Source organism: Desmodus rotundus, chromosome 4 (genome assembly GCF_022682495.2).
Source record: "Desmodus rotundus isolate HL8 chromosome 4, HLdesRot8A.1, whole genome shotgun sequence".
NCBI classification, from domain to species: Eukaryota; Metazoa; Chordata; class Mammalia; order Chiroptera; family Phyllostomidae; genus Desmodus; species Desmodus rotundus.
The window spans coordinates 147,331,213-147,349,394 of NC_071390.1; the positions used below are offsets into that span (position 1 = coordinate 147,331,213).

Genomic DNA, 18,182 nt, shown 5'->3' on the forward strand with positions numbered 1-18,182 from the left:
ATTCCTGTGTTTGAAACCACCCACTTTGTGGTCCTAGGAAATTAATGCACTGTAATTAACTAGTACTTCTGTTGTGAAGAATAGTGGAGGGAAAGTATTTTCATTTCTGTTTGATCAAAAAAAAATATAGGGAAATAGAGCTGTAAAGAGTTTGGGGGTGTAAAACACAAACGTGCTTGGAGGATTATTTTGGCCTACTGGATAAGGGTGAGCCTTAAGTAGCCAGAGAAGAGAAACAAAGCTGAGCTGCTTTTTGAGGATGTCTTTTGTGGGGAGGATTAAGGGTAAAACTAGTCAGTGCCCGGCCCGGTGGCAAGGACTGCTAAGGACAGGAATGTAAGCTTTTGCTGCCTTTGGTATGAGCCTATTGGTCTCTTTTCTATATGGCTTGTCTAGACAGTTTGCCTCTCAATGAACCCTCTTTCACCTCTGCTTCACCATCTCCTCCTTTCACACTCTACTGCTGGCTACTTACAGTGGTGTTTTTGTATTTTCAAATGACCTAAAGTTGATCATCTGTGCATGGAAATTGTTCAGGAACTTGAGCAGAAAAAGAGGCAGAGTCGCCTGTCCATAGTGCTGGGGGCTGACCTGCTGTGGGTGTGAGGGTGCGAATGTTGGGTTGGGAGGTAGAGCAGTGGTGGAGGACAAGGAAAGACAAGACAGATTGTGGAGGAGAAGGTGGTCAGTTTCCATTACAAAAGAAAGCAGCACAGTGAGGTCACGTCTTGCAGTTGTGAACAAGGAGCTCTGTTCAGCATACTCAGCTCACTAGGCTTCCCCAGTACATAAGCCTGTTCCAAAATTGTGATACACTGACCAGGGCATGTATTATACCCAATGTGCTTAGATCACAAGGTTAGATCAGTAGTTAATGGCCCAGGTTAACCCTACTTCAATGTGAATATTAGATTTCCTGTTTCAGAGGAAATACATTTTATCTAGAATAATCCCACCTTAATTTATAAATTTAAATACATTTCCAAAATGTCCTCTCATGGGAGGCAAATACTTATAAAATGTGAAAACTGAAAAAAACTTACACTAAACTTCCTTTATTTTATCTCTGAAAAATCACTGTTAAACAGTACCAAAAAGAACTGATTAATCAAAACTGGTGCATTTTCAGCTTTTTTTTACATATGGGAAAGCAAATGCTATAATCAGCTTTGGTCAGAACACATTTTTAGGAATTAGTCTTACCTGGACCAAGTTGTAAATGCACTCAATAGAATTCTTCTTCACATCGGGGTCTGGGCTGCTCAGCAGTCTGACAAGAGGCTTTAACCCACCGTGTCCAAGTATTTGCACTTTGCTGGTGTACTCTGCAGACATGTTTGCTAGGCAGAGGCTAGCAAACTCATGGATAACTACTTCTTCTGCATATCGAAAACAAATAACACAACTATGCTAGATGCCTATTCAACCATTACTTTAAAGCATGTTTTGAAAACTAAAGCTCTACAAATCTTACCTTGGGTGGAGCCCAGCTTGGTTTGAGAGATTTTTTTAATTATTATTATTTTTAATTGTTGTTCAATTCCAGTTGTCTTCATTTTCTCCCCACCCCAGCCAAACCCACCTCCCTCCCCTGCCTCCGCCCTCCCCCTTGTTTTTGTCCATGTGTCCTTTATAGTTTGAGAGGTTTTAATGACAATTAACAATTGCTATTCCATAAACTATTTTCAATAAGTAATGTAATAAAATGTGAAAAATACATCAGTCCCATTTTTTAAAATACATATAGGATGTCAATTTACCTTCTGGAGCAAGCTGAGCAATAACAGAATTCATGACATCTAACTCTCTTAACAATTTTTTAACATCATCTACAACAGAAGAAAAATATTAATGCTTAATAATAATAATAATAATAATAATAATGGCCATGCCTGTTGACTAGTCCTGTATGAGAAGTGTCCCATTACTATTTAATTTTACAGATAAGGAAATTGAGGCTCAGAACCCCACTGCAAGCAAATGGTGGGGCCAGGTATCACACCAGGTCCGACACCAGGCAGACTCTAGCCCCTGCTCCGTGATCACTGAACTATTACTCTACCTTCCAAACCACTAGAAAAAATAAGCATAAAACTGCAAAATGTGTCTAGAACACAACAAAAGTTGGAGTTATTGTGCCCTACACTTGTTTATTATATAATAGTAATGCTTTTTTGTTTTGTTGGGATGGTGTTTTAAAATCTTGATTTCAAGAAAACATATAGAATACACATAAAAATGATCTTCAGCCTTCTTTGGATCAATACATCTTGTTATTAAAAGAAAGATTTTGTTTATTTATTTTTTTAGAGAAAGGTAAAGGGTGGGAGAAAGAGAGGGAGAGAAACATCGATGTGAGAGGGGAACATAGATCGGTTGCTTCTTGTGCACCGACAACCGGAAACCAAACCTGCAACCCAGGTTTGTGCCCTGACTGGGAACCAAATTGGCGACCTTTCTCTGTGTGGGACAACACCCAACCAACTGAGCCACACCGGTCAGGGCACTACATCTTGTTTACATTTTATTTTATTATCAAATATGTCAAAAATGCCTGAAAATAAATAAACTGATTTGTTTAAATTCACTTTTGTATTATTTATATGAGCATAATTGAGGGCAGACAGGTATGCCCCTGCTTCCTTTCTGTCATCCTTAACCCCCCTTTCTGAGAAATAAAGCATAGCTGCTACTTTAGTTTTGCAATTTTTCTTCTTGGTCATTTATCTCTGTCCTTAAGCCAAAATTAGCATCATCAGAATTTTGGAAAATTTCACCTTGCTGCAGCCGAAGTAGATGGGTTACTAGGTGAATTTTTTCTTATTAATTGCTGGGTATTCTTGCCTTTTATTAGACACCTTTTCCTGTGGGATTCAGGAATGTGACTGTTTTTCAACTTAGCTGTTTCTGTTCAAAATGGCTAAACCAGAGCCCCCCAAATTATAGCCAGCTGTATGGATGTGCATAGGCTTGAAGTACAACAGAATAACCGAGCTTCTGGGAAGAGTTGTGTCCCGAGGAGGAGGACATTATTTTATAGTTGAAACTCATTTATAATAAGTGCATTGCCTCCACAGGTTAAGAAATAACAGCCTTTCGCAATACTCCGAGCCTTGCAGGTGTCCCAGTGGACTGTGGAGGTGTGCGCCCTCTGGAAGAACCTATTGGCATTCTCTTCTCTCCTCAGTCCAGTGTGCATTGCTCGGAACGATTTTTGTGAAGGCCACACCAAGTGTCCTGTCTTTACATGCTGGAAGAAAAATATCTCCGGGCTTTCAGATCTCCTAGTACATCCCCCAGTTAGCACACAAAATAACCTTCCGTGTACTTCAAAGTTCCTGCTGCACCACTGACCATGAGGTGAAGAAGGTTCACGCTCTGTGCACGTTTCTCTGCTCCTCTCACTTCTCTGCAGGGAGGATCTGCTCCCCCGAGGAAGGGCCACCTTGGGGCACTGTGTGTGACACCATGCCTTGGTCTGCTCAGATGAATTGAAAGTTGTCATCAGAGGATTCTCCGTGCCATGAAATTCACTTCAAGATATGAGTTTGGCCCAAATCTGTTCAGCAACAGATCTCGTAGGTCCATCCACTAAGCCATTTCCTTATGGCTCAGTGGACAATTCTGATTCACTGGCAGCACTTGTAAATTGATGGCATCATTGATCAATTTCCTATTCTTCATTTTGACATCAGATTATTCAAAGAACCTTTCTTTTCTTGAGGTTAATTCAGTAAAAACAATGGATAAGCTGCTGCTTCCATCACTTTATACACAATGTTGATCTCTGACCCCTTCTTTCTCAACAGAGAACGCTCTGATATGGCAGCTGAATAGACACTCCAACTTGTAGTTGGGTCACACGAACGTGTTCTAGCTGAACAGTGTGACACCTTCAATTTTAGGGTGTTGCACAACTGCCAGCACCTTACTTCCTGGAGTATTGGGTTGGCCAAAAAGTCCATTTAGTTTTTTCCATAAAATAAAAGACACATTTTTCATTTTCACCAAAAACTTTACTGATTTGGATATTTTGAGTATTTGGCTGTAGCCTGCTATTATAGGCTTCCAGTGGGTAGAAGCCAGGGGTGCTACTAAACATCTTCCAATGCATAAAACAGCCCCACAGCAAATTATTTGGCCAAAATGTCAATAGTACCAAGAAACTTCTCAAACCACTTTTAACACACTCTGTCAGTCACGGCACCTTCTCCGTACACTGCACAATCTTTTTTTACATTTCACTTGCATCTTTACCTTTCTTGAAATAAGAAAGCATAATACTCTGAAGTTGTTGCATATCTTCTTCCATCTTCAACATTAGAATGGCCACACAAAAATTCACCAATTTTGATGGTTTTTTAAATACACACTGATATGACAGCTGTCACAATACAATCTAACAAAATTGTTTCAAATAAAGTTAAAGACAGCTAAGCCCTACTAGAGCCATCTTATGAAAAAAACAAAATGAACTTTCTGGCCAACAACACCTTCATGCAATCTGCTTTAACTGCATTCTTATTTACAAGTTTTTGGTGGTATAATATTGACCATCTAATTTATCTTTGAGCTTGCATACTCTTTTACATCAACCTTTTCCTAAGATGCCAAGATCTTCAGATTGCCTCAAGTGAAGTCGTGGCTTCAAAGGCTACTTCTCCTCACAAGGATCCTGATGAAATCTCTCTTTAACTGACTTCGTTAAATGAGTCTCTGTTATGTGACCTCATCAAACTAAACACAGCTGTCAGGCAAAAGAAGACAACCGCTCCATTTTGATAAAAATGTTTAACAAAGTAGTTTCAGTGCCTATCTCAAATGACCCAGGCTTAGCATAGGCACATAGGTCCATCACTCTAGAACAACAAAAAGACGGAGGAGAAGGAGGAGAAGGAGAAGAAGAAAGAATTTGTTTGTAACAGCCAAAGGGAAAGATGGTTCTCATAGCAACCCTTTTAGAACCTGGAAGTCCATTGGAACATTCTGTTGGTTCATCCACTATGAGTGTAGTGATATTATGAACAACAATAAAAATTTAAAAAAAGAAAAAAATGAATATAGTGATATTATTAAACATGTGAAAACCATATGAAGATACAAATTTCTGAAGCAGCAGCATTTTTTTAAAAGAAATGACCAAAGATGTCCTGGCTGGTGTGGCTCTGTGGGTTGACCACTGGCCTGTAAACCAAAAGTCACCAGTTTGATTCCTTATCAGGGCAAACGCCTGGGTTGCAGGCCAGGTCCTCAGCTGGGGACATATGAGAGGCAGCCAATCGATGTTTTTCTCACACATCAATGTTTTGCTCCCTCTCTTTCTCCCTCCCATCCCCTTTCTCTAATGATAATAATAGTAATAATACACTTTTAAAAAAGAATAACCAAAGATGATAAATTAACTGTGTAGTTTCAGAGATGCATTTACTTACAGATTATTCTGGAAACATGACTTTTCATTTAGGTCAAATGACTAATTGCTCATTTTTTGTTCCAAGTTTCCATGGACATGTGTGAACAGTGAAGCAATAGGTGTTAATGGGTTGGCTCTCTTAACAAAAAAGGACTTCATAGGCAGTTGAGGATACCAGTGTTTATCCATGTCCTCAGATAGTCCGAACAGAAAATCCGTTCAGTTAATCCCCAAAATCATTTGTTTGGGTTTTTTTTCACCCAAATTACAGATCAAAAGAAAGCTCTTGGAAGTTCATTCAGCATACCTGAGACTCAAGCACTCAGTGGAGACCTTGAAGGCAGCAAAGCTCTTTCCTCGCACCGGTCACAGCCAACCCAGCAGCTCACAGAGTATGGTTTGACAGGTATAAGAGGGTTATCTCATTTAACACCCAAATGTAACAATAATTCCTTATGTTTTGGGGCCACAGACTTCTTTAAAAACTTACGAAATTCAATTTATAAATTTACTCAGGAAAATTTTGCAACCAACTTGGAAGGCTTCAGACACTATAAACTACTCACAGAAGATAAGAATACAAAGTAAAATGAATAATAGAAGAACAAAGTAAGCTGGAAAATATCATAGAGACGTAAACATTAAATTAGAAAATATAAGTATAAAAAGGAAATTATAATTCTCCTTTCCAAATGAGGTGCATTCTCCCCCAATATCATTTAGAAGGAGAACCTGACTTAGAATGCACACTAGCGTTAAGGATCGTGACAGATTTGGTGAATAGAAAGTTTACTCAACTAGGAGTCAGAGAGTACAGTTCTAACTCTGGCTCCAGTCTAAATTCTGCTAATAACCACCTGCATGACTTTGGGCAAGGAACCTAATCCTTTAGGGATAATTCCTATTATTATTATCATCATCATCATCATCATCATCATTTTATTGTATTGTATTTTTCCGTTATCATTTATCCCCCTTATACTTTCTTCCACATCCACCCACCCTGCACAATGACCACACTATTGTCTGTCCATGAGTCCTTTTTCTTTTTTGCTTGATCCTTCCATCCCCTATCCACTCCCCCACCAGAGCTGTCAGCCTGCTCTCTATGAGTCTGTCTCTATTTTGCTTATTAGTTCAATTTGTTCATTAGATTCCACATGTGAGTGAATTCATATCGTGTTTGTCTTTCTCTGACTGGCTTATTTTACTTAGCATAATGTTCTCCAGGTCCATCCATGCTGTCACAAAGGGTAAAATTTTCTTCTTTTTTACAGCTGAGTAGTATTCCATGTGTAAATGTACCACAGATGTTTTATCCACTCATCTACTGATGGGCACTTGGGCTGCTTCCAAATCTTGGCTATTGCAAATAATGCTACAATGAACATAGGATACTTGTATTCTTTCGAATTAGTGTTTTGGGTTTCTTCAGATAAATTCCCAGAAATGGAATCGTTGGGTCACAAGGCAGTTCCATTTTTAATTTTTGCGGTAACTCCGAACTGCTTTCCTATTTTTAAAATGAGGAGTTTTACAAGAACTGTCACAAAGCACCTTTGGTTTTCACATTCTTTGGTGTGTAAACAGAATAAAACATAAGAAAAATTTTAATTTTCTCTTTTTTGTCTATGAAACATTCAATACAGTGCCTTCAATATGGCAGAATTAGTATACAGACAACCTCTGAGATAAATTTATGAAGGCCTTGCAATACAAATGATCACTACCTCATTTAACTTCTCTGTGCCACAGCTGCCTCATATGTAAAGGAAACAATAGCGCCAACCTCATAGAATGATTCAACACATAAACAGCACGTAGAACAATGCCTGGCACATTATAAGTGCTACGTAATTATTGACTGATGTTATCATAATCCAGGTTGGGGGAACACCCACTCCCCCATGACTGTCCTCATCCTGCTCTTATTCACAGAAACGCCCCCTGAGCCCCGGCACAGCCACCACTTAGCACTCCTGCAGCTGCCGCCAGAGCCCCTTCCACTACAGCCCCCAGTGGAATCTGGTTTCCCTGGCTCTGCAGGTGCTGCCCACATGGTCTCTGTGGCTGTGGTGGTCAAGGCACAGATCCCAGACAAAGCTCTCCTCCCCCTTCCCTCCCCAGTCTCACTCACAACTGTCTCTGATGACACTAATGCCACAGTCCTCCTGGACAGCATAGAATAAGGAAACCCCACTGCCTCACACAGGGACCAAGGAAAGTGAGGTGACGGGAGGCAGGGCGTTGGGGGAAACTATGCGAAGGGAGAAGGAACGATGGTGTTAGCCAACCCCTATGACAGAGACAAGTTTGTTACCAGCAGCCTGAGTTTCATGTTACAATTCAGTCTCCACCAAGAATATCATTTTTATCATAAATTACAAAGATTTTATTGGCTAACTCAGAAACCTACCATGTGGTATGAAAATGACTTACAAATGGAAACATATCCTGTTCATTAGTCAGGGACTGCCTTTATTTGCATGGTTTTGGTCAAAACTGATATTCTAATAGATATACCAGTATATTTTAACTGTTACTCTACCACTATACTCTACCCTATTAAATATATGAAAATATTCAAGCAAGTAGTAGGCCTGATTTGTAAGGAGTAAATACATGTCTAAATTTATTTTGGGACAAAATATAGTTTGTGGCTTCAAAAAAGTTAATGTATCGAAACTCTTTACCTCGGTCTTCCTTCACTATAGAATACATACAAAGTGTAATCTAGATATAGGCAGACAAATTACATTATACTAACTCAAGAAAAAATTATTTCAATTTTAAAAGACAATGACTGCTCTCCTAACTTGTAAGACTGGAACATACTACATCGCCAAGTTAGAGAGTATTTGCACATATTTTTATATTTTAAAATTATTCCTTAAAATGTGAGATCATATATTTGTTATATAATATTTTACTTTGTCATTGATATTAAAGTTGGTTTAAATAAAATTAAAACAAATCCCTTAACATTAAACTTAAAAGAAAGATAAGGCATTATATGAGATTTATTTTTAAAAGTTGCTACTTACTATTAGAAACCAGGATTCCAATTATCATAGTAGCATTTCTTCTTACAATTTTGTCTTCATGGGTGAGCAGTTTAGTTAAAGTTTCCACAGCTCCAAGTTCAAGGAGGGTTGATTTATTTTCCTCACCTGGCATTATAGGTAAAAATAAAATCATGCATAGACATTATCAATTTCACCAAAACTTCTTTGTGTTATTCCACTTCCTTATTTGCCATCTGCCTTTCACACTCCTCTGCGGCCACACGGGTTTCTCTCAGAGTAGACTTTAGAGCACAAGCATCCTGGACATCAGCTGCTCTACCTTCCCCATCACATTTACAAAGCGGGCTTCTTCTTTTTTTCTTTTAATTAAAGTTATTGGGGTGAATAGAATCACATAGGTTTCAAGTGCACATTTATATGATACATGATCTGCATTGCATATTGCACTGTGTGCCCACCACCCAAAGTCAGTCATATTCTGCCACCATATATTTGGCTTCCTTTTCCCTTTACCATCCCTGCTCCCTTCCCTCTGGTAACCACCATTCTCTTGTCTGCCTGTGTCTATGAGTTCCTGTTTTATATCCCACATAGGAGTGAAATCATATTTGCCTTTTCTGATTGACTTATTTCACTTGGCATTGTCATTCAGTTCTTAGCTTGCTCTGCACCTCCCCAGAGGTCTCACCCTATCTGATGTCATTACCACATCCAAGTCCTCCTCACCTCCCTCTATCCTGCTTTATTTTTTCATAGCACTTAATGACCTCTGTGCATTGTTTGCCTACTCCACTATAACTTAACTTTCCATGAGGATGACACCCTTTCTGTTCTATTCTCTCACATCCTCAGTGCCTAGCCAAGTGCCAGTCACGTGCTGACATAATTAATTGCATAATTGCATAATTAATTACAACACTAATTAATACACATAGGAGTGTGTTATTTACTTTCTATTGAGTGATGGTCTCCAGTTCTTTGTGTTACTGATTTTTAATTTAATTCTATTGTGGTATGGCATATTTTCTATAATTGGAATTATTCTAAATTGCTTAAGCCTTGTTTTATTGCCCAGAAGATGGTCTATTTTGAAAAATGTTCTCTATTCTATTGAAAAGAATGTGTATTCTGCTGGTTTTGGAGTGCTCTGTAAACATCAGTTAGGTTAAATTAATTCATAATGCAGTTTCAATTTTTAGATCCTTAAGGCTTTACTATTGACTTGTACTTTAATTTATTCATGGGGGCATCAAAGTCCCCTGCTCTAATTGTGGACATCTATTTCTCCTTGAACTTCTTCTAGCTTCATCTATTTTGAAGGTCTGCCATGAAGTATATAACTGTTTGGGATTTTTCAGAGCCTCTTGAGTAGTTGATCTTTTATCATTATAAAATGACCTTCTTTAGCTCTGCTACTATCTCTTCTGTCTGCTTTTATGATATTAATGTAGCTACTCCATCTTTTTTTTGATTGGTGCTCTCATAGGATATTTTCTCCTCCTTTTACCTTCAAACAATTTGTGTCACATTCTAGGTGCATTACTTGATGGGGGCATGCAGTTTGGTCTTGCATTTTATCCAGTCTAACACTTTCCCTATTAATTAAAGCACTTAGACCATTTACATTTAATTTGATTTTCGATATGATTAGGCTTAAATCTGCCATCTTGTCGTTTGTTTTATGTGTTCCATTATTCTTTATTTTATTTTCCCCTTCTTTGTATAAACTAAATATTTAATATGATTTTATTTCATTTTCTTCATTGGCTTATTTGATACTACTCTTTGTTCTATCATTTTCCCGGTTATGGTAGGGTCTGCAGGACACACAGCCTACGCGGTGCGCCCCCCAGTGGCTGTGCGCCCCCCAGTGGCTGTGCGCGGGCCTTCGGACAGGGTGCCTCCGCCCCCTCCATCCTGGCCCTGCTGTCGTCGGGGTCTTATACACGTGCTGCAGACTGCAGATATGTGATTATTATTTTTGTTTAAAATAACCGGTTTGCTTTTTAAGTGACTTAAATTAGAAAAATATCCTATATGTTACTATTTCTAGCACTCTACCTTTATTTTTTGTGTAGATCCACATTTTCATCTGTTATCATTTTGCTTTTGCCTGAACTACCTACTCTACCGCGACCAGCAGTGGCCCTGCCTGCAATGAACTGCTTCAGCTGTTGGATGTCTGAGAAGGACTTTACTTCAGGTTTTTGAAAAATATTTTTGTTGAGTTTCTGTTTTTGTCGATTGGAAGTTTTTATTTTTCTTTTAGTACTTTAAAGATGTTACTCCACTGACTTCTTGACTATATCATCAGTGGAGACAAATCTGTTGTCATCTTTATATTGGTTCCTCTGAATGTAACACTTGTTTTCTGGCTGGTTTTTTATCCTCACTCAAGGACATACTCATTGATTTTAGAGAGTGGGGAGGAAGAGAGAGAGAGAAGCATCAATGTGGGGGAGAAACATCGATCAGCTGCCCCCCATATGTACCCCAACGTGAGATGAACCTGCAACCTAAGCATGTGCCTTGATTGACAATTGAAACCTGCAACCCTCTGGTTCATGGGACAAAGGTCCAACCAACTGAGCCCCACTGGCCACAGCTGTTTTCTGGCTGCTTTTAAGATTTTCTCTTTATCATTGATTTTAAGCAATTTGATTATGATGTGAGTTGGTGTAGTTTTCTTCATATTCATTGTGCTGGGTTTTGATGAGATTCTTGGATCTGTGCTTGGAGTTTTCATCAAATTGGGGGCATTTCTGGCCATTATCTTTTAAAATACTTTTTATATCCTTTGCCTTTTTTCAGAAACTCCAGTCACACATATATTGGATCACTTTTATTTACTTATTGATTTATATCCTCATTATGGGTTTTTCTCCTGCTTCTTTTTGATGCCTGGTAATTTTTTATTGGATGCCAGACATTGTGCATTTTACCCACTTGGGGAATGGGTATTTTTGTATTCTAGAAACTTGTTCTGGAACACAGTTACCTGGAAAAAATTTGGTCCTCTCAGATCTTTCAGAACAGGCTCAATCTGGGGCTCATTACTTCCAACCACTGAGGCAAGAGCCCTGTGTGTTCTGCACGAAGGTCCACGCCGCTTGAGGTTGTCCAGTCTGGCTCGGAGAACGAGCACTGCGTCTGGCCCCGTGTGCGCCCCAGCCGCTGCCGCCGCTCATCCTGTCGGGTGCTTCGTCTGCCTTCGAGTGCCTCCCTCAAGTGTACGTGCTGATCAGTACGCGGGCGAATACCTGAGTGGGACCCCCTGCAGATCTCTCAAGTTCTCGCTCAGTGCAGCTCGTTCCTCTCTGTGACTCTAACCCGAAAACTCTAGCTGTCTTTGTCCCCTTGGGCTCTCGGTTCTGCCTTCGCAATTCACGGGGTCCAGGAGGCTCTGCACAAGCTGCCCCTACTTGTGCTGCGGCCTGGAAACTCTCTGAAATCAGTAAGCTCGGGAAGTCAAGGGCGTATTTCCTCTGTTTCCGGCCTCTCAATGGTCACTGTCCTTCATCGTCTAGTAGTGTTTTGCCAACTGCTACTTCATATGTTTTGTCTATTTTATTTGTTGTTTCAGTTGGGGGGGGGGGGTGGTAAATCTGATCCCTTCCTCCATCTTGGCCAGAAGGCAAAGTCCCATCATTTATCTTAAAAAACTATTTCAGAAAATACTGCTAGTACAAAACACCAGACTTACAAACTTCTGTACTGATTAAACGTAAAATACATGCCTACTTATTTATCACATGTCACATAAAAGATGGTATATAATTAGGTACATAAGACAGCCAGATGACTTATGATGACTCTGTAAGCCTGAATGAGACTTATGCTACCACAGATGCATAATCCAATGTCTCCCCGAATTGCCCCAGAATTCTACATAATCTGCTCACAGACTATACCTTCCAGACTACTCTGGTTTTTGTCCGGATTCCCAATGATGACAAGAGTGACACAGAGACATGAGCATTTCACCATTTGCTGACCAAATATTTTGTTGTTCAAAATATAAGTCTCCAGCCAATGTTGTATTAACATTTTTCTTAATGAAATTGCTCCTTAGTTTAAAAGGTCTTGTTAAAAATGCCAGGTTACATTAAACTCTTCAAATAGTCCCAATTAAAATGTTATGCAGCATAACAAAAATCAAATTTTATCACCATTTGGAACAAACCAAAATATAACCATCTTTTATGTTTGTAAATCTTCGATGAATAAATCTCTCAATAGAATCTAATTTGTAACATTTACGATGTTTTAACAAACTTCACTTTTTTACAACAATTTTAGTACAAAGATAGTATAAAGGAGTTCCCACATATATCACACGAAGTTTCCTGTTATTAATATTTTACATTAGTAGGTAATTTGTCATGGTTAATGAGCCACTGTTGATACATTATTATTAATTAAAATCAGTAGTTCATCCAGAATCCCTAGTGTTGGGAACCACCCTGCCTGGTTTCAGAAGCTGTAAACCCCCATGGTTAAGGCTGAGTCAGAGACCTTAGGACCATAAGCCACTAAAGAGACAAAGCTTATCTCCCTGGCAGGGGTGCCGCCTCTGCCCACTTTACTTTACCCTGTTTGGCCCTGAGCTTGACCAGTTAGTCAATGATGGGTAAGATTCCTCAAGGGAGGGACGACCTAAGACAGGCATGGTCACGAAAAAAGACCCACAGGGAAGGACTTGGGGGGCTATAGAAAAAGGGGGTGATGGACTCTCACCCCTCGGCTTTGCAGGAGCCTGAGTCCTCATTCGGTCTGCAAAAAGTCTCCTAATCTCTTGGCTGCCTTACTTCCCCTGCCTGACTTAAGCCTGAAACAATGACAGAGGGTGGTACAGTCCTGTGCTGGAAAGGGCAGATTCCCTGGGGAGATCAGGCCTAAGAAAAAATATATAAAACTCTGTGAAACCTGATTTGCTAATACCCTCAGTTTAAATGATAAGGGTCCAAACCTGAAATGAGTTTGTTTCCCAAAATCTTATAGCCCTTTAGCTAATTGACCCTAAATCAGAATAAGCCCTCAGAGTTGTTTGTTTGTTATCTATTGTTTGATCCTTACTGCCTGACAATGATTGATGGGCTTTACCTGTATTCCTATGCAAAATGAACCCAATAAAAGCCCATTGAGGAAAAGGCTCCTGGCCCTTCTCCTTTGAGAGATCGGCCACCCTTCCTCCCCAAGCAGATCATGTCTTGGTAGACTTATTTTCATCCGTGGTGGCAGGGGGGCCCTGTGGGCGAAGCCCCCCCACACCCTAGTTTGAGCCTAATGTTCTCTTCCCGCTCCAGCGCCCTGTGCAGGGTCCCCCAGGACTTCCTGTCGCCACATGCCCTCAGCTCTGCTAGGCTGCGGGAGTTTCCCAGACTTGCCTTATTTTGGTGTCTGTGCCAGTGTTGAGGGGCACTGGCGAGGTATTTGTTGAGTGTCCCTGAATTTGATTTTTCATAATTAGACAGGGGTTACAGGTTGGGGGGGGGAATAACAAAGACATGTCATTTTCATTATATTTTGTCAAGGCCATTGACTTTGTTACAAGATTACCAACAAGACTTAGCACTGCTGATTGATTTCGGCCACCTGGCAGAAGTGGTTCTGTCAGGTTCCTCCACGATAAACATTCATTTTTCCCCGTTTCCACATTGGACTCTTTAGAAAGAAGTCACTGTGCACAGCCCACACCTGAAACAGTTATATTTTGACTTCTTGAGGGCAGAGTATCTCCATAAGTTATTGGGAATTCTCCTGCATGGGAAATCTGGCTTTCCTCTCCCATTTACTTACTTAATCATTTATTTATTAAAGTATAGACTCATGGGTATTTATTTTCTACTTTGGGTTATAATCCAACACTACTATATTTTGTTGCTATAATTGTTTTGGCTTTGGCCACTCCTGTACCATTAACAATTTTTTAAACTACAATAAAATCTTCTAAATGACTCTTCTACCCAGTGACAAAAACACTCCTTCAGATTAAGTTAGGCACTTAGGGAGAGACATTGTTTTCAGAAATGCATTAAATGATATCTGGTTGTCTGAAAGAACTCATCTGACTGGAAGCAAGTTAAAGAGGGGAGGAAAAAAAGGCTGGGGAGAGAAGTGCTCCTTATGTAGTAAATATTTTAAGCAACTAATCAAATAGAAAGAAAACTGAAAAATTCAAACCTTTTAAAGCAAATTTATAAATGGCTTCACATGCTTTGGCCAAAATTTCTTCTTCTGGAGAATTAAGCAATAACACCACAGTTGCTACATTTTTGCTTTCAATTGTTAATGGATCAAACTGAAATGCAGAGAGAAAAGTATCAGGTTCACATTTGAGCTTTAAAAGCACATTAAAAAATGAATGGAGTCTTAACACTTAGAACAGAACAGTATCTTACAGAACAATGCGGCCACTGCCCAGTAAGCGCACTGTAAAGTTTTTATTTTAAAAAAACAACACATTCCTAATGCAGAGACAGCCAACCAACACGACAGCTCTGGAATACCTGGGACGGTGGAAAGAGCAAAGCGTTTGGCGATCTGGCAGACTTGGTCTCTCAATTTAGCCAGGTGGAATCAGACAAGTTACTTACGCCACCGAAATTTCAGTCTCCTTTTCCGTAATGGGTACAATAATACCTTTCTCAAGGGATTAAGGAGAGAATTAGAAATCATACATGTAAAGCACTGAGAACATTGTCTGGCACATAATAGATACTCATTAAATAACATATGTTAGTATAATGCTTAATCAATACACAAGAATCCTTGAGCACCTGTATATATTGGATGCCCTGATGGTCTCAACACTCAGTACCTGCTTCCTGACCACTAAGCTCTTTCTGGGAAGGCAGCAATTACATAATGTAAAACAATTTACAAGCAATAGAAAACAACATATTAAAATGTAAAATTGGATAAAATCTGAAAGAGACAAAATGGTAATACAGTATAAAGAAAAGTATAGGACCCTGGCCCGGTGGCTCAGTTGGTTGGAGCATCGTCCCATACACCAAGATGTTGCAGGGTCGATCCTTGGTCAGGGCACATATCTAGGTTGCATGTTTGGTCCTCGGCTGGGGTGTGTACGGAAGGCAACTGATTGATGTTTCTCTCTCTCTGTCCCCTTTCCCCTCTCTCTAAAATCAAACATACCCTTGGGTAAGGATTTTTTCTCAGTCTGTAAAGATTAAAACAAACAAACAAACAAACAAAAAAACCCAGGACTCTAGGAAGACCTGCATCCTGCTGGGAGACCGTGAGAACTCACGTGCAGCTGAGATGAACAGTAACAAACTCATGACACCTACGGACTTCCTTCATCAAGGAGAAAGTAAATTGTTACACTATTTTCTTCCATTTCCAGAGACTGGTGGAGGAGGGAGTTCTGCTTAAGTTAAAGAAAAAGACTGAATTCCAAAGCTTTAGCTGGTTCTTTGGGTTGGCCCTTCCTAAATGGACAGCTTATTGTGTTCTGGGACATAACAAAAATTGATGCTTGGTTATAGGTAGAAGATGGAGAGATAGATCACTGGGAAGAGGGAAACGTAAGTGTGTGAGGCTGGGAGAGTGGAGAAGACAGAGAAGACAGCGGTAAGCAATGACCTTAAAGGACACGGCTGGGACAAAAATTCCTCCTGGAGGGGAAACAGCTGTTGGATTTTAGGGCAGCATCACCTAACACCCAAATTAAAGCTGCCGCTTGTGTATGTCTAACTTTACACTAGAAATGATAGGAATTATGTAAGTCGTGTTGCTCATTCTTAAGCCTCTTAGACTCTTTTTGGAGACAAATCTTCAGTCAAAGTCTGCCGTACACACCAGGCTGGCGGCACTTGTAGGTTTCCAGTGACATGACCAGTGAGGATAAAAAACGGCTCCCAGCAGAGCCCAGGGCGACAGCCGGGACGCCGGCTGCAACACTGATCAGCAGAGCATGAGAACTTTTAAGGGAGGACTTCTGGGACTATTTGGGGATTGAGGCGTGAGAACTATTTTATCTAGGTGTTGAAGGGTAGCCCCGGAATGCCAGAAGACTTGGGGTCGTCTTGGTTACAGATGTGGCTTCCTGACCACCTCTTTTCAATCTGAAAAATTAGGGAGTTGGCTTTTGTTTCTTAAATCTCTTCCAGATATAAAATTCTAGAATTCTAGGAAGTACAAAAACATATGGCAGAGATAATAAATGTGATGAGGAAGGGGAATTAATATAAATTGGGGTAAATGGAGGAAGGTCCATGGAGATGGTAGAATTTTAGGTAGGACTTGAAAAATGGATAAAATGGAGTAGGTTGAGATAAGGAGGAAGAATATTTAAAAGGGAGAACATTACTAGAAATGTTTAAAAAAGGAATAAATGTTGTATTTATGGTGACAAAATAGGAACTTGACTAAATAGAAAATATACACTAGAAAGCAGAAATAAAATTGAATAATAAGGAAAGATGAGGTCTCAACAAATGACCTACAGCCTCCTTTCACCCAACTTTCTATTGAGGATATTCAACAATTCTCAGAGGGAAAAAGATTACAACACTAGAGATTTATACCTGGCTAAGTGATCATTCATACGTTAAAAGAGACTTGTCCAGGCATTTGCAGACTCAGCAGGTGTATCAACTACATACCTAAATTACTTAGCAAAAACTCCAGCCAGAAGTGGGGAGGACAAAATATAAAAACAATAGGGGTAGATTGATGCAGTAAAATATGTGTTGTAGTTAAACTGAATGATAATGATGTTGTGAATCATAATGTAATTCTTAAGAAAGTTTCCTGAAGTAATAATGACACATTATAAGGGGAAAAAAGCTAGGTTCTGGGTTTATTCAACAAAACTCAGGCAAAGGTAATTTTTGGCAAAGAGAATAATAGGACTGTTGCCTGGTTATTGCTTGTTTTTTTATATTAATAGAAAAATATAGGTTTAGATATGTGTATTTAAAGGCTATAGATAAGTAGTAAAAGTTCCAAATTACAAAAAAAAGGGGGGGAAGTAAAAAAAAAGTTGTTCCACTCAGAAAAAAGAAAATATAAAAAATACAGCATAAAAGTATAGCAAAGAAGAACCAAACACTTATTGTAAAATAATAGGAATAAAATCAAGTATATTCACAATCAAAATAAACATCAATAAGGTAAATAAACTTCATTAAGATTGTCAGATTGGGCTAAAAAGCAAAATGTACTCTGTTGGGTTTTTTTTTTTTTATAATGGCTGATATTTCCTCCCCTGGATCTTTCAGAATACAATTCCTCTCTGACCAAGATGCAGAACATTTCCATCCCCCTGAATATTTCCTCACACTCCTTCCCCCAAACCCCCCCAGAAACATAACCATTATCCTGACTTTTAGAATCATCACTTAGTTTTTCCTGTTCTTGAACTTCACATAAATGGAATCACACAACACTCATTCTTTCACATCTGCCTTCTGTAGACCAGCACACTGTCTTTGAGATTCATCCACATTTTTGCTTTACTAAGCCATACTGTTTATGGCTGTATGGTATTCCACAGCATGGACATAGCAGTTTGGCTTCTTTCATCCCAGTTTGAGGCTGTCACAAATAAAGCTGCAATGAATATTCTTATTCATGTCATATCTTTTTGTGGGTATATGCCTTCACTTCTCTTGGGCATATGCTGAGGATTAAAATTTATGAGTCATAAGGTAGACATATGTTTACCTTTCACAGTTACAGTTGAAGTTTTCTAAAGTGGTTTTATCAATTCATAT

At 39.4% G+C, this 18,182-nt stretch overlaps 1 protein-coding gene across 6 annotated transcripts in view; it reads right to left on the reverse strand.

Moving 5' to 3' along the window:
* The window catches only part of LOC112316864 (armadillo repeat-containing protein 3), a 75,583-nt gene that overhangs the window by 45,834 nt on the left and 11,567 nt on the right, over positions 1–18,182 (reverse strand). For 4 of the 6 annotated variants that reach the window (XM_053923365.1, XM_053923366.1, XM_053923367.2 and 1 more), the window contains exons 3-6: positions 14,623–14,740; positions 8,458–8,583; positions 1,761–1,829; positions 1,204–1,379 (exon numbers count right to left, since the gene is read on the reverse strand). In XM_053923365.1, coding sequence (XP_053779340.1) covers positions 1,204–1,379; positions 1,761–1,829; positions 8,458–8,583; positions 14,623–14,740 — 489 coding nt within the window. The remainder of the gene's footprint in view (positions 1–1,203; positions 1,380–1,760; positions 1,830–8,457; positions 8,584–14,622; positions 14,741–18,182) is intronic. The other 2 variants (XM_053923368.2, XM_071221293.1) reach the window with 1 other exon arrangement.